Source organism: Bolinopsis microptera, chromosome 4 (genome assembly GCF_026151205.1).
Source record: "Bolinopsis microptera isolate Bmic1 chromosome 4, MBARI_Bmic_1.0, whole genome shotgun sequence".
Taxonomy (NCBI): Eukaryota; Metazoa; Ctenophora; class Tentaculata; order Lobata; family Bolinopsidae; genus Bolinopsis; species Bolinopsis microptera.
In genome coordinates this window covers 8209694-8225207 of record NC_087075.1, presented here as the reverse complement: position 1 = coordinate 8225207, position 15514 = coordinate 8209694, and the positions used below count along the sequence as shown (strand labels likewise).

Genomic DNA, 15514 nt, shown 5'->3' with positions numbered 1-15514 from the left:
CCAAATGACGAACCAGGTTTTTTCTGATTACACGCTCAAATGTCTTTATGATGTGCGAGGTTAAAGACACTGGTCTATAGTTTGCTGGGTCCGTTCTGTCCCCCTTCTTATAGATAGGGGTGATATATTGGGTCTTTAATTCCGCTGGTATATACCCACTGCTGAACGATTCCTGCCAGAGGAGTGTTAGCGGGTCTGCAAGTTGTTCTTTGCAGGCTGTGAGTATCCTAGCAGGAATCTCTCCGTCAGGTGCGGCTGAATAGGGATCCAGTTCTCCTAATGCTTCAATGATATCTTTTCTTGTGAAGCTTAGCTCGTTGAATCCGGAATCCAGTCCCTGAGGTAATCCTTGGCTCTTCATACATTCATCAATATCGGCACTCATAAGGTTACTAAATACCTTCTGGTACTGCTTCTGAAGTAACTCTGCCTTGATACTGGGGTCGTCCACTAATGCCCCAGTCTCATCTCTCAACACCGGGATCGTAGATCTGGTCTTCTGGAGACGCTTGGCATACGAAAAGAAGTATTTGGGGTTCTTCTTTATTGCATCGACTGCCCGGAGTTCTTTTTTGTTCAGTTTCTCAAGGGTCCCTTCCTGTATGGAGTAACACAGCAGTGAAACCTCCGTTTTCAGTTTAGGGATTAAACTCGAGCTAGGATTCATTTCCTGTAATGCACGTATCCTAGCATTCATCTTCCTTCGTCTTCTTTTCATGACATAAACGTGCTTATTCCCTCTTCTCTTTCTTGAGGTAATCTCCGCTGCACTCTCTTTCTTTGGGGAGAACTCCAAGGTAATCTGGAGCACTGTTAGCTTGAACAATTCCAGAAAAGCGTTCAAGTCCTCGTCACAGAGTTCCCAGAGCTTCAGCCAGTCGACTTTCTGAAGGCAATCACTGATTGCCACAAAATCGGCTTTGTGATAGTCAACTGCCCTGAAAGAGTTTGGGTCGATCTTGCTGGTTTCGTTCTTCTTTCTTCCAGTCATATTAAAACCAAGCTGAATTTCGACCAAGCTGTGGTCTGATAAAGATGTGGGGTTCACCTTTACTTCTGCGACATACCTAGGAACATTGTTACAATTTGAGGAAGTGGGCTTGTTGATAACATAGTATCGATAACCAAAATGTTATCAGCTTCTTCCCAAGAACTTTCTGAAATGTGAGAATCGAGTATATTCAAATCTCATGCCAATGAAGTTTCGGCGTTGCGTCAAAGGAACAGGAATTTTCTTCAATTCTAAACTCATTAAATGTCTTGTATCCATAGTTACAAGTAAAGTTAAGGTTAGATCATTATTCGGTGACACTGTTTTTATGAATTGACTTTCTACTTTCTGGTTATGAGGATGTTATGAGGATAATATATTCAAGCGATAAGAAAGTAAGAATTACGTTGCTATGGAGATATAGAAAAACTTAATAAACTGTCTCATACCTTTTGACTAGTAAAATATATCGAGATATTCAAACCATACACTATATATAACCACACTCATATAATAATACAGGACGAAGTTTTGCACACTTGATCGATAGCATTCCCTATATTATGTCCCTGAGGAGTTTTGGGCGTCGTTGATCGTTCTGTTGTCAGTTCCTGAAATAGAAACTGTAATTTTGAGCTCTTTGTAGTTTTTAAAAACTTCATAGAGAATATTACTGACAGTTACTAAAATGTCTGGGACCCACTTAATTTAGGATATTCCACAGCGTCCAAGACAGAGACCAATAACAAGATCACCACAAACCTGATATATCAGGATCCTAAACATGTTACATGGGACTTCAACCAGGCTTACAGGTTTTTCTTGTACACAAAACTTGACACTTTTGATAACTTTTCTTGAAATTTATCCTATCGTAGATTGGAGGCTGGAGCTATTTGTTCTATTTTAATTTTATCACTCGATTGGGACGGGCATGATATTACAGCAGTACGCGAACAAAAAACTGAACTCCTCAGGTTTCAAAATAGATCTGTAAACACTGATTGATAAAACTGAACAGAACATCAGCATATCCGCGCGACACTATGGCAATATTGAGATTTTAAATTTAATACTCCGAACGTTTTCAGCCTAATAAAAAAACATCATTTCATATCCACCATGACAGCGCGCGCCTACGCGCGCATTCCAATTTGTGAAATTTAAAATTACTTATTTTATTTCTCGTAAAATAGTTCTAAAGTTGTCTAAACCTTCATGCAATCGAAATAACTTGCAAGAAGCTCATTTCTGTCATACAACAAAGACAAAAAGCTCAGAAATGACTTAAGTATTAAATGATCGAAATATAGATTTGTGTGATGTGGGTTCAAACCAATGTAGCATGGGGTTCGTTTGCTTGTTTTCGTTTGTTATTTGATTTCCAATTTAATTGTTCAAATACGGAACTCCGTGTTCATCGACGGTAGAAATGGGCATTTTAAAGCCTCACGATCCTGAGCACTTGTACTTCAATTCCGCTTTTCTCAGTTCATCTTCATCAATCACTTTTTTTCATTTTCTATTCACTTTCTCTGGATAAATTCATTAGCGAGGTTTTACAATTTACTGTATAACCTCCTCTCCCAGATCCCCTCCCCTGTAATATGTGACCTTTAACTTTACCACGCATGTTAACCATCAGTATGTGATCACTGATCGGTCTCCTCGGACCTCGATATTCTTATTTTATATTTCTTTGATGTCTATCAGCTTATCATTTTATCATAAATGGTACTATTTCCCATTGCTCCGTCTCAAGACATCTCTTTGGGAGAGTCCAAAGTGCTTTTTTATGAACGATTGACGCGCTGTCTTTATACTAAGATATTATCTGTCCGCCATAAATCTCCAAATCTCTTGGGTGTCTGAGCCGGTATTCCTCATCTCGTGTTTTAACAAGCTGTTATAATATGGTTACCTGGTTACCATAGTAGCATACGCTTATCTGGTTACCATAGTAATAGTCTGTTACCACCAATTATCATAGTAATAGGCTGTCGCCCATGGTTACCAATTTAATAAGTTATAATTAGCAGCTTGCTTTTCGTGCTGTTATCAACGCTTATATTACTCCGGTTTTCAAATGTAACTGTTTTCTTGGCAGTTATACATTTATAATTAAAGAAAATTTTACAATGAAACTTTTAAAATGTATTATTCGAATTCTCCTAGTTTTTGTATGCTAAGCAAGTGCTAAGGCTTCCCACTGCATCTCTCATGTTCGTGGTAATCTATAGTGGTAACTATGGTAACCATAGTAAAGACGCCCGATAGTAAGCATAATAACGGTGGTTACAATAGTAACCGTAGTACCAACTCAGTGACTGGTTATGTAAGGGGTATATCAGACATGTTGTAACTGGCCGTGTATATTATATCAGGAGTACTGAGTACTTAGATAAGGTTTCTCTTATCAGGGGATATTGCTTTTTATAACCCTGGTACTCGCTAACCGTAATTGTGTAGTAAACCTCGTTATTTTGTGTTATAGATGTTGTGTTGTGTTAGTTTATGTTATATTAACATTTATTAAAGTTATTTAACTTTATCATTAAGTTATTTACTTGAAGCTATGTTTCACTACTTGAGACGTATGATACGGGTTTCAGATAGTCCGGATTCGGTATATTACGCATATTCGGTACTTTATTATCGGTTCGTTCTAATGTTCGGTATTTTTCTTCGAGTATGTAGTTGTAAGTTTTAAAGATGCAGCTGACCGAGTGAGATTTCTAAATTCGAGTCGGGGTCATCTTATAATTCTATGTTGTCCGAAGGCTGTAGTTACATTGTGACTCTAATGAATATTCAATATTATCGTTCGAACTTCGAAGTGATTACTCGCTATGAAAATACTTGCCTGAAGCTGATTTTGACAATCCAAAGCATCGTTGAAACACCTTTTTTAAATCTTCACAGGCTATACTAGTATACAAAAAACTGCGCAAACTTGCCGTGAATCTGGCTAACGAAATTACTAAAATATATCCCTTCTTTAGAACACGTAATAATGTTGTAATGCCCTGTAGCTGTACTCCTGTATCAGTATCTAAGTAAAGGGTTCGTTTCTTGATCTTAACGATCATCTCAGTGGGTTTAGCACACAATATTTAGTGTTCCACTTGCTATAAATCATGGACTCTGATTGACCAATGTTACCTGGTCTCCGCAGCTATGAAGTACACTCGTTCATTCAACTCATTTATTTCACCACTGGTAACGCTTCTAAAGTTACTCTTGAGTTAGGACTAGATCGTGTGGACCGGTAAAAGGTTTGCAAATATATGAACCAGCTAGTACTCAGCTAAACAGAACATTCGAATATTCAACTAATCAACAGTCTCCATTAAAAATATTTGCTAAATATTTGCTTAGCTCGACAGTGCTCCATTAAACTTGTTGAATGTCTCATTTCTCAGCCCTTAGCCTGACTCTCCACCGTATAAGGTATATGTTTTAAGAACCCCCTCCAGGACGTATAAGCTATATGTTTTAAGAACCCCCCTCCAGGACGTATAAGCTATATGTTCTAAGAACCCCCCTCCAGGACGTATAAGCTATATGTTTTAAGAACCCCCCTCCAGGACGTATAAGCTATATGTTTTAAGAACCCCCTCCAGGACGTATAAGCTATATGTTTTAAGAACCCCCCTCCAGGACGTATAAGGTATATGTTTTAAGAACCCCCCTCCAGGACGCTATACTTTATGCTGCCAGACACCACTTTCTCGCCCAATCTAGATTAAGCTACCATTCTCCAGGGTAGAATTCCATTATACTGTGGACCTACCACCTAATTTTATTTGTATATCACGTGATATTATTCATGGATCACGTGATGTTATTCATGGATCTGCCAAACCACCTTAAAACCTATTGGTCACTTTAGTCGCGGTATCGGGTATTTTCATTGGCTACTGAGGCTAAAATATCAAAGCTCGCCATCCCTTACAACGCAGCGTTGTGTTTAACGCAAGTTCTATCATAGCATTAGTTTTTATCAACCACATCAGTATCAGTTAATGACAAGCAACTTTTTTGTTGTTGCTTAAAGGAACAACAAAAGAGTACTCAACTCTCGAGAACTATTGAATTGTGTTACAGAGGATAGCTGTCTGCTGTATCGTTTTATTATTCTCTGAATCGGCTAGTAGGTGGTTTTACTTTTCTCGTCCCGTTGTCCGTTTATCTGGGTATTAATGGATCAGTAAAATGACTATAAAGCTGCGTACTGTACCGGACGTAAAGGTGCAAGATCAGAGATACTGTAATTAAGCTCTTAGTAAATATCTTTGAGTATATTGTTGAATATGGTGTACCGAAATATTGGCTATTTTTGTTACTTTGTTATTGTTTTATTTGTCATTAGTGCCTTTAGTCGCAGTGTCAGTGGTGTACAGGATATTCGAGAGAATATGAAATCAACAACGTTGAGTATATTGAACATATTATGTAAACGATACATATTTCACTCCACCTCTCCAAGTCAACTAGATTAATGAACTGTTTGAAATTAAACTTTCAAACTGCTGCTGCACATTTCTCTCTCCCCCAATTCTAATTCATCTTCTTTCCACAGTTAAAGAGAGAGAATTTCTCTCTCTGAACCCGTTGAGGTGCAAATAAATCTTGATATTTCGGATTTCCAGGAGTTATAGTTTCTCCGAAATTGATCACAGAATCACCAACACTTTAAATCTCGCTGTTTTAATTTTGTCGAGGAGTAGGATTTTGTACTCCTTACACTAGGTGTTTTTCATACCGAAATAGTTTGATTAACAACTGAACATCTGGCCCCTCTCACTTGCTCCACTCGCACGTGCCAGAAGGTGTGGAAACTTGAGAATTAAGTTTAGGAATGCGTTAGGAATGCAGCAGTAGCACCAGTGTTCTCATGTCAACCGAATTTGGGGCTCACTAACTAACAGGTGTTTAAGCAACGTGTGAAGTATCACGTTACTTCAACAAAGTGCATGTACGTTGAAGCAAACTTCACATCTGCGGGGATTTTGAGTTATCAAATAGTTTTATTTACGCCTGAACTATCATCTGAAAGGGTGGGATCGCCATATATCTACAATCTATATATAACTAAAATTTTAAAACTTTCAACACTACTATGTAACAAATAATTTTAGCAAACGTGTGTTTCATATTTTAATGTCCTAAGAAATGCTATAGCACCTAATTCTTGATCAAACATTTTTCTGTGCGATTTATTTGCACTCATAGCTATTCTTGACTAGTTCTGTTTTCACTATTTTATTATTTAAGGTTTAAGGTTTAAAGCACATTTTTTGATTTTTTATTACTACTGCGATTATTTGTTGCAAAAGAAATCTTTTAGCGCTTTCCCGTGGCTCAGCTTGTTGACTCGAAAATTTTGAGAATTGTTTTAAAGTTTTAATCGTATCGCAATAACCGCTTGACTTGGAATTTATTTCATTTCATAGAATACCCTTGGGCAAAAACGCGCTTGATGCGTGAATTGTAATGTTATATGATTCTACTTCTGACTTATTTTGTTAGATTATCACACGGAACTCTGCTTGCTCCGTACTGGAGTACTGGAGACCCTGATTTTCGAATCAGTTAAAAACAAATAGTATTGTTTTGTACAAGTTTATTTAACAATTAGTATTGATTCATTTTGAATCCTCAAAACTTTGTGAAGCCTCTATTCAAATTTAAATACCAAGATTCTCAATCAATACCGAAGTTACTAGCTCGTTTGTTATTGACTTACAACATATTTATTTCATTCGGTAGGTACGCGTATTTGATCTAGTTATATAAATTTGTTTTTAATTAGAATCCTAACAGTTTTAATACTATTCACTGGGAGAAGCTATAATTTCGATGAAATCTCATTCTCCGATGCATATTTGAGAAATTGCAGAGAAATGGTCGGGAATTCTTAATGACCACCTTCTACCGAATCCAAATATTTCTCACAAAAGTCAAATTGTGATCTGCAGAAATCCAACTTGCACTAAAATATATCTAGAACCTGTCAAATAAGCACCTATTTTAAACTGTCAAATTAGCTGAGCCGGTACCTGTCCTACAATTCCATTGCAAGTGAAGTGAAGCGTCCGTAATCTGATCTGGAGAAAGTCTAACACAATTCATAGCGTGTAAATAGAATATAATTAATCTAAATATCTCTTCATGGTTGCGTGAACCAGAACTTGGGTTGTCAGTTACCATAGTTCTGGGAACTCAGTGTTTCCATGATTCCCGGAATCATTGATTCCGGTTCTGTTACAAGTGTTCAGTTTGTTTTCAAGTTAGAGTCAGTCGGGGTCTGGATTGTTAGGTATGTATAAGTTAGCTGTTTGTTTAATTAGTTAGTGTCTAAAGAGTCGGTTAGTCAAACTAGTTCTACTAACAGGTAATTAAACTAGTATTTTATTTTTTGAGAACAGCCGTCGACATCATATCATGGATTTGCACTTTTTTATCGAATATAGAACATTAAATCTTCATTTACAAATTACCTCACATACATTCCCTATAGGATGAGTAATTCAAGCATTGGGGAAATGTTTGGTACTGTTGCCATGGTTACTGCTCAAGGCGGTATGAGTAGACAAACTTGGAGATGGCTTGGTATCGCTCTACTATTTCTCATCGGTACGTTTTGATCAATTCACCATGTATGTGAGGAATATTTATTTTAGCCATGATTAAAGTTGCGATTTGTTGAGAAACTTAATTTAAAGATTTAAGATCTGCACCTCAAAGATCAATTATTTACAAACTCAATACATTGTCCTAGGATCCTCTTGTCTAGGATTCCTTTGTCTAGGATTCACATTGTCCTAGAATACCCTTGCAGTTGCATTATAACTTTCAGCTGAATACCCGGGTGATTTTATTACCATAGTAACCATAGTACTAATAATATCTTTGATAAGATACGAGGGTTTTACTAAAGGTTGTAAGGCTCCATTCAGTGTAAAGTGTATTATAACTTAAGTAATATAATACTGTAACTGTTTTAAGGACTCTCTCGGAAGCATTACAACTGAATTTACCGGTGTATTAAACATGTTAGAGTAGTCAATACCAGGAAATAATGGAACTGGTCCATAATATAGTCTTATATCAGAGTATTAAGCTCCCTTTCAAGGGCGGAGACTGGGTTATCCTGTTAAAATTAAATAAACTAAGAAAATGTTCCAACTCCGGCAGGTAGTTCAGTTCTGATAAACGCTAGTTTGGTGTCTCTGTTCTGTATCAAGGGCCGATATAAGAAGTCCTACCATCAAGCCTACATCAACTTAGCCTGCAGTGATCTGGCCTTCTCATTGTGGGGAGTTGCTTTTACCGCTCCTAGTAAGTAAAGGTTGAGGTTAGATCTCAGTTTAACCTCTTGCGGAGGAAGGGAGGAGTGGAAGTTGGGCTTAAATGCATTTATAAAGTTCAAAACGTCTAAAAAATCCCCTCCCTCATATTTTAGAAATTTTTTCCATAAATTTCTTCCATAAATTTTCTTCCATAAATTTCTTCATAAAGTATCCATTCTCCTTAAAAAGATCGCATATGGTGTCTGGTGAAGGTGGCGTTCCACTTTTGTTAGGATCTCTAAAACTGCTCTCTCCCCAGACTACTTCTTCGGTAGAGATGAAGGAGTAATGTGCACCGCCATCCCACTGATAGGGAGCTATCTGTTCACAGTTAACTTGTCCTCTGTTCTTCCTATCGCTGTGGATAGACTGGTAGCGGTTTACTCGCCTATGAGGTAATGTATAGTGTAGTTCAACTAACAGTTGTTAGTTTGAATTGAATCGTAAATTCCTTATAGTGGGGATTCCTAGATGGTTTTCGAGTGGGAATTAATTTTGCTTGGCTACATTTAAATGTAAATATATATATATATACTTATATATAAGTTTATATATAATGTTTGCATTTTTTACAATATTGAACATTAATCTTCATTAAAAACTAATGATTCCCTGTACGTATTCCATTAGTTTTACTTGCAATTGTGTACAAGCGGTAATAGCAAAACAGGAGTATGGCTTGTAACGCATATTTCTCTCGGACGTGGATCAATTACGCCAGTCTTAAATATTTTTTCCTTTGTTCTTTATTTGCTTTTAAGTTTAGTCGCCTAAGTAGTTACAACTAAACATTAATTTGTGATTCTGTTAGGATAATGTTATACCCTGAGTTTATTGATAATTTATCTGTATCTGCGATGATTTTATTTTAAAATAAAATAGTATCTTAGATATGGGGACAAATTTTAAGCTCCTTCCATTAAAGTGATTATTAATTTATAAGTTCATTTTTTAGGATCTCTTGGCTCGATAATATAATGATACATTCATTCATCCAGGAATAAATAACGGGTTTCATATCATAGCTGACCACGTATTAACTCCCTTTCAAGGCGACTTACCTGTAAATTATAACTAAAAATGTTCCAACTTCCGGCAGTATCATTTCTTCATCCCGCTACTTCGGTCTCATTCGTTCTGTCACAAGAGCCTAGCAGGAAGACCCATCCATCAACACCACAACATCGTTGTGCATGATCGGCACTCTCTGTTGGCTGGTCTTTTCGCTCCTAGGACACGTTATTAATCATTTAACTCTGAGAGACAGTGGTTCTTAAACTAAGATGTTCGGAATTCTAATAATATCGGTCTTTTGAAACTTTTTGTTCTAGTAGCTTCAGGGCAATTCTTCCGAGACTTTACTAGTAAAGTAGACAATTTAAAAAGATGAAGTGTCTGAAGGCTGCTAGTTTTACTTGTAGCGTAGGATCTTATTATACATCTTATCAGACTATTTCTATAGATGAGGATATGGCAACCGCACCACTCTAGGTATTATATGTCAACAGTAACTGTCCCTGTTTACTTAGCGTAAACTGAGTTCCCGCAAAACTGATTTACATAAATTTTAGGATGAGCCAAACAAATCAGTATATTGTTTTGAGGATTAAATTTGGGCGGGGGCGTACTTCAAATAAATGCAAATAATAACTTATATGTTTAATATAAGTTTGCTGTTTTTTCTTAGTGGTTTTGCCACAACATCAAACTATTGTTCTGTAGACTATTTTACCTTTTTTTTATAAGAGGTAAACCAATTCTCATTTTAAACGCATTTTTTGATAATCGCTAATATCGCAAAATATTTGAGTCGCCATTACAACTAAACAATAGTTTACTGTGTTTTACTGTTTTGTGTTTGTTTCGCAGTTATCTTTGTAAAATAAAATTATTAAAGGCAAAAATTTCATAAAATCCCATGCTTAAAAGTTATTATGCCTTCTAAATTCGAATTTTTGTACTTGCTAAAACATTACTTCTCCTAGGTTTTTATCCATTACACCTCTATAATATTGGACTTATGTTCCCCGTCACATTTAAATTTAAAGTTTGCTATGTATCGATGTTTCACGTTTGCTCACTAACTCTAGATTATGAGGTAACCATTTTAAATTTTGTATCCAGCACTCTGGTTACCTCATTTCTCGCTTTGGAGCCAGTTATATCATTATCGTTACATTAACCAAAAATTTCTAAATACTTGAAAACCTTTTGTAAGTTCTAGTAGCTAAGTCTAACTGAAAAAGAAGAAAAGAGAATTGAGACACGATTTCTTTAAAGTTTGCATTTTATAAATTCGTAAACTCAAAATTATAGAGGATATGTCAATCAGTAAACTTGTTTTGTAAGAAACAAAACCATTTGAAACATTTAGATCCGAACTGCTAAAGAGATCCAAAAATCAAATATATCTGTGGCCTTAATACAGTGACAAATTGGCCATGGAACTAGAGGGTAAGAGAAAGAGACAAAGTGTGAGAAAGGGGATTATGAGGAACAGAAGGACTGCTAGTTTTACTAGTAACGCGCTACAGCTTGCTTAGTTTGGTACTATTGACTACAGTTCACTATAAAGTATGTGTTCTGAAGGGTGCCCACTACCCTGCTTATAAGATTCAAGATATCTTGGCAGGGTCCCTCCTCATGAGTTGTTATAGTTGATACAAGCTGTCTGCTGAAGTGCTGATGTTAACAATATTTTAACCTGTAAAGGTTGAGCTGTAACACTACTCTTTGCTCCTAGAGGAGTGACTGATTCCAATGTGTAAACAATCCACTGATGATTAGTGTCTTTTAAAACTGAGGCTGTTCGCACAGACAAAACAAACAGAGCTGATAAGATACACAATTTGGCCTCCATTAAAACATATTATCCCTGAGGGTTTGTTCATATCAGTGATGGATATGTTTATACTGTGCTCCAGTTGAACCCATAACATTGAGCACGGAGAGGTAACTGTACCCCCTGTACCTCTTCGTGTTGGCACAAATAAACAAGTAAAAGTACCTGCACACTCGCAGAGTCAATAGGGTGTATTGCAAACTGGTCAACCTTTACGGGTCAGGAATAATCACAACTTTTTAGTATCATCTGGAAATAATAGTGACCATGGTGACAATTAGCTGGTTCTGGAGGGGATACCATGGTAACCATAGCCTAGTAGGCAGTAAGTAGGGTACCAACTACCATTGTCAGTTATCGCGGTGACTGTAGTTTTATGCCGAACTCTGGATAATAGCCGATAGTTATTTATGTTTTTTATATTTTACAAACTCCTTAAATCGATGTATTCTTGAGTTTTCTTTCAAGTACTCTGAAGTAGTGAAATATTTTTAAAGCGCGAAAAGAGAAAAATTACGAGTTAAAATAACCAATATTGCCGCACAAGCAATGAAAGTAAGTAAGTTTTCTTCTGCTATGCGAGGAAACTTCAATACTAAGACCACCTGAACTCCGCGCGGGATAAGTAGTAACCTTGCTCATTTTATATCATTTACTCAACAAAACCACTCCCTCTGCTACGGTGAGCCCTCTCTCGGTATCACGTGTTATTCTTTTTAGCACTGCCAGAGTGGTTCACACATGGTTCACATATGCAAGGCCAACTGAACTCAGAAGCTTCGAATCACTTTGATTTTCGAATCAAAAAGCGTTTAGAAATGCTGGTAAGGCACTCCACGTTTAAATGCTGACGACCCGTTTAAAAAAATCCAAATTTTAGTAGCGTGAGAGAGGCTTTGGTAGCATCTTGTGTCGATATCAGTAGTATAACTAATTCAGTAAGAAATAATGAATATGATTAACTATTGGGGGTAGGTCGGGTACTTCTAGTTCTAGCCATGTAGCTTTGTAGTTATAAGTTACTATGATAACCATCCCTTTACCATATATGGTAACCAGCCTATTACTATGATAACCACCCCGTTACCATGGTTACCACCCAGATGGAGACTACACCACCACCCCTCAACTGGTAGAATACACCTCTCTATACACACAGTACAACAAGTAGACAGTGTAGACACAGTCACTTCAGTTGTAGATACTGGCGACCTATACGATAAGAGGATACGAGGAGGCAGGATCGGTAAGTTTATTAAATCTGATTTACAAAATTGTAAGAGTAAAAAGAAATAGTTTAGCATGTTCCAACATACAACATTCTATGAAAGGGTCAAAACTCAAAAGCGACGAAAATATCAAATATCTTTTTAATGGACCTTAAAAGATATCTCACTACGAACCTCCAATTCAACAGTAATAACACTGACCTCACAACGGCAGGTCTCTACTCGTTTGGTCAGTGGAACGTTACCTTCGCTAATACAGCCGCCCGGTGTCTTACTCCGCAGAACTACGCTGCTAATCTGAACGGGAATAGTCACGTGATAAAATTAGGGGAGTTGTCTGGATTGGGCATCAGTAGGAGCTTCCAGATCAGGTTTTTATTATTGTATGTTTTGTTATTAGATATGCTAGGAGAATATCCACTTTTTATCTTCACTTGTGTAATTCTAGTCATTTAGTAACAATTATAATGCTCGTGTTTCGTATCAGATTGATGATAATGATATTAAGAATATAAGGAATTTGAATTACTACCCTGGCCTTTGGAATGGCCCTATCTTGACCAATCTCCCCTGTAGTGCTTGGTTCAAGATCGCACAACCTCCAGAAAACGGAACAAGCTATCCTATTATTTGTAAAAACAAACAGACAAACCTACAGACTCTTTGCGTTTCCATAACTTCTGGTAAAATAATGTGCACATTAAGTCGTAATTGTTGAACTTTTTATTATCTGTGAAATTTTCGAAAGCTGAGATTGACGATGAAAATTTTTGGATTCTCACTTTCAGCCGTAACAATTTACAATATATTCGTATATAAAGTAGATAAATAAATCCTATTCTCAGAGCTTAAGCTGGTTGGGGAGTACGCAGAGTTTACTGTAGAATCTGAGGAAGAAGTCACTCTCGACACTTGGCTTTACTTCGTTATTAGGTACCGTTCAGTAACCGTGATACCACAAATTCATTCTTATGTCCCAATCAGTAACCGTGCAGTACCAATCAGTAACCGTGGTACCTGACTGCGACAGTAACCATAGCAACCTCCACCTCGCTAACGGTATAACCTCCACTATATGATCACAGGTACGATATGCAGTATAAGAACATCAGACTCTACCACAACATGGGTGAAACTAAACAGTACGTCGAGAGTGAGGAGTTTGTTAATGTGGGCCCGGTCAGTGAGGAGTTAGTTGTGGGGTCTGATGGGGACCAGTACTTCAAGGGTAATTAATACTCAAACACAAATATTTTGTAGTGGTTAGTCAAGCTTTTGACCACAGCGGGAGACATGTTCAGAAATGTTTTGTGATAAAAACCCAGGGTGTTTTGTTTTATTTCTATTTCAGTTAAGGGGGCCGGGGAGGTCTTCATCAAAATTCTCTCGAAATTGACTTTATAGTTGTTTCTAGTAGAAGGGAGTGATATCTACCAGCTGCTTTTGGTCCCATGGAAAAATATTGTTCCTAGCCGAAATTATCGCCGGTCTAAGGTCAGCGCTTATGTCTAATTGTATTGCGCAAGCGATTTTCAATCGCAAATTCTGAAAATCGAGTCTAGAAATCTATCATCTCCTACATTTTTTGAGCAATCACCCTGAGACTTTTAGGATATTTTCTAGGGACCATTTAGAAGAGATCGTTAAAGCCAAAATTTTAAGATAGGCCTTTAAACAATTTTCATTCAATTTTGAAAATCTTGGACCTCAAAAAATCGTAAAAAAACGAGGTTCAAGATTTTCAAAATTGAATTTGTTTAAAGGCCTATCTCAAAATTTTGGCTTGAACGATCTCTTTTAAATGGTCCCTAGAATATATCCTGAAAGTTTCAGGGTGATTGCTCAAAAAATGTAGGAGAAGATAGATTTTTAGACTCGATTTTCAGAAGTTGCGATTGAAAATCGCTCGCGCAATACAATTACACATAAGCGCTGACCTTGGACCGGCGATAATTTCGGCTAGGAACAATATTTTTCCATGGGACCAAAAGCAGCTGGTAGATATCACTCCCTTCTACCAGAAACAACTATAAAGTCAATTTTGTGAGAATTTTGATGAAGACCCCCCGGCCCCCTTAACAACTGTTTTCGGGGCAAAAATAAAAACGCCATGTCGTCGTCATGTTATCACCATGTCGTCAACTGACCATGTATCTCGTACTTTGTATCGCCATGGTTACGACTTGGTATCACCATGGTGACGATATAAACTCTACAGGACAGATAGACGAAATACGCATCATACACAGACTGCTACACGAGGAGGACTACTTGTACACACTGCTGTTCAAACCCTCACTTGCCAGAGAGGATAAGATGAGACTGATCGGGGCTCATCTCAACTTTGACAGGGATGAGATTGTAGATGTGTTGGAGAATATTCAGGTATTTGGGTTATTAATTTGATGCTGTGTTATTTTATTGGCATGGTTAAACTGCATAACTATGGTTAGGTTAACTAACTGTGTAGACTTTCTTGCACTCCTTGAGTTTTTACATGTGTCATGTCGTCACAACTTATCATTTAACTCACCAATTTTCAATGATAAATATGATAGTGTAGTGTGGATGTAACAAGTACATAAGGATATGTTCATCTTATTCTTATAGTTATAAAGATATCTAGTAAATACTAATTTATTAAAATTATGTATCATGAAAATATGAAATTAAGATTGCTTTTTCATGATAGAGTTTCAACCATATATAATAGTAACAATAACCATAGTATATAGAAACAATACAGGTATCAGTACTGAACACAGATTCTACACTTCTCCCCCCAGTCGTTAAAAGCGCTGTAATGGGACAAATGTACAGGTCAGATCCATCATATCAAATAATATCTATATTATTTTATAACTTGTATTATATTATCTTACTATTGTTAGTTTTAAGCTAGACTTGTGGTGGGGAATTTAAAGACATGGTCCATGTTTTAGTGTATTGCTACCTGTTGATAACACTGTTACTATGGTAACATAAAGCCATGCTTATTGTCAAACCTTTTAACACGTGACCAACGCAGCACCCTGGTAACTATTGTTTACTCAACTTAGCTACCCGTCCGTGGCTAACGTTTAACCCATAAACATTG

General features: G+C 36.9%; 2 protein-coding genes across 2 annotated transcripts in view; both read left to right on the top strand.

Moving 5' to 3' along the window:
- Positions 1 to 15514, top strand: part of LOC134814014 (cartilage oligomeric matrix protein-like) — a 61982-nt gene that overhangs the window by 27636 nt on the left and 18832 nt on the right. Inside the window, exons 17-24 of the mRNA XM_063821976.1 lie at positions 1716 to 1806; positions 12292 to 12434; positions 12632 to 12788; positions 12994 to 13100; positions 13263 to 13350; positions 13503 to 13645; positions 14636 to 14802; positions 15164 to 15237. Coding sequence (XP_063678046.1) covers positions 1716 to 1806; positions 12292 to 12434; positions 12632 to 12788; positions 12994 to 13100; positions 13263 to 13350; positions 13503 to 13645; positions 14636 to 14802; positions 15164 to 15237 — 970 coding nt within the window. The remainder of the gene's footprint in view (positions 1 to 1715; positions 1807 to 12291; positions 12435 to 12631; positions 12789 to 12993; positions 13101 to 13262; positions 13351 to 13502; positions 13646 to 14635; positions 14803 to 15163; positions 15238 to 15514) is intronic.
- LOC134814308 (uncharacterized) lies at positions 7195 to 8745 on the top strand. Its single transcript, XM_063822404.1, has 4 exons — positions 7195 to 7313; positions 7515 to 7630; positions 8192 to 8335; positions 8606 to 8745. Exons 1-4 carry the CDS (start codon positions 7228 to 7230, stop codon positions 8743 to 8745), a joined length of 486 nt encoding a protein of 161 aa, XP_063678474.1. The 5' UTR covers positions 7195 to 7227.

Coding starts and splice junctions, on each gene's coding strand:
- LOC134814308 (XM_063822404.1), top strand. CDS start 7,228: ATGATTCCCGGAATCATTGATTCCGGTTCTGTTACAAGTGTTCAGTTT. Junction 7,314..7,514: donor GTCGGGGTCTGGATTGTTAG/GTATGTATAAGT, acceptor CATTCCCTATAG/GATGAGTAATTCAAGCATTG. Junction 8,336..8,605: donor AGTTGCTTTTACCGCTCCTA/GTAAGTAAAGGT, acceptor CTCTCTCCCCAG/ACTACTTCTTCGGTAGAGAT.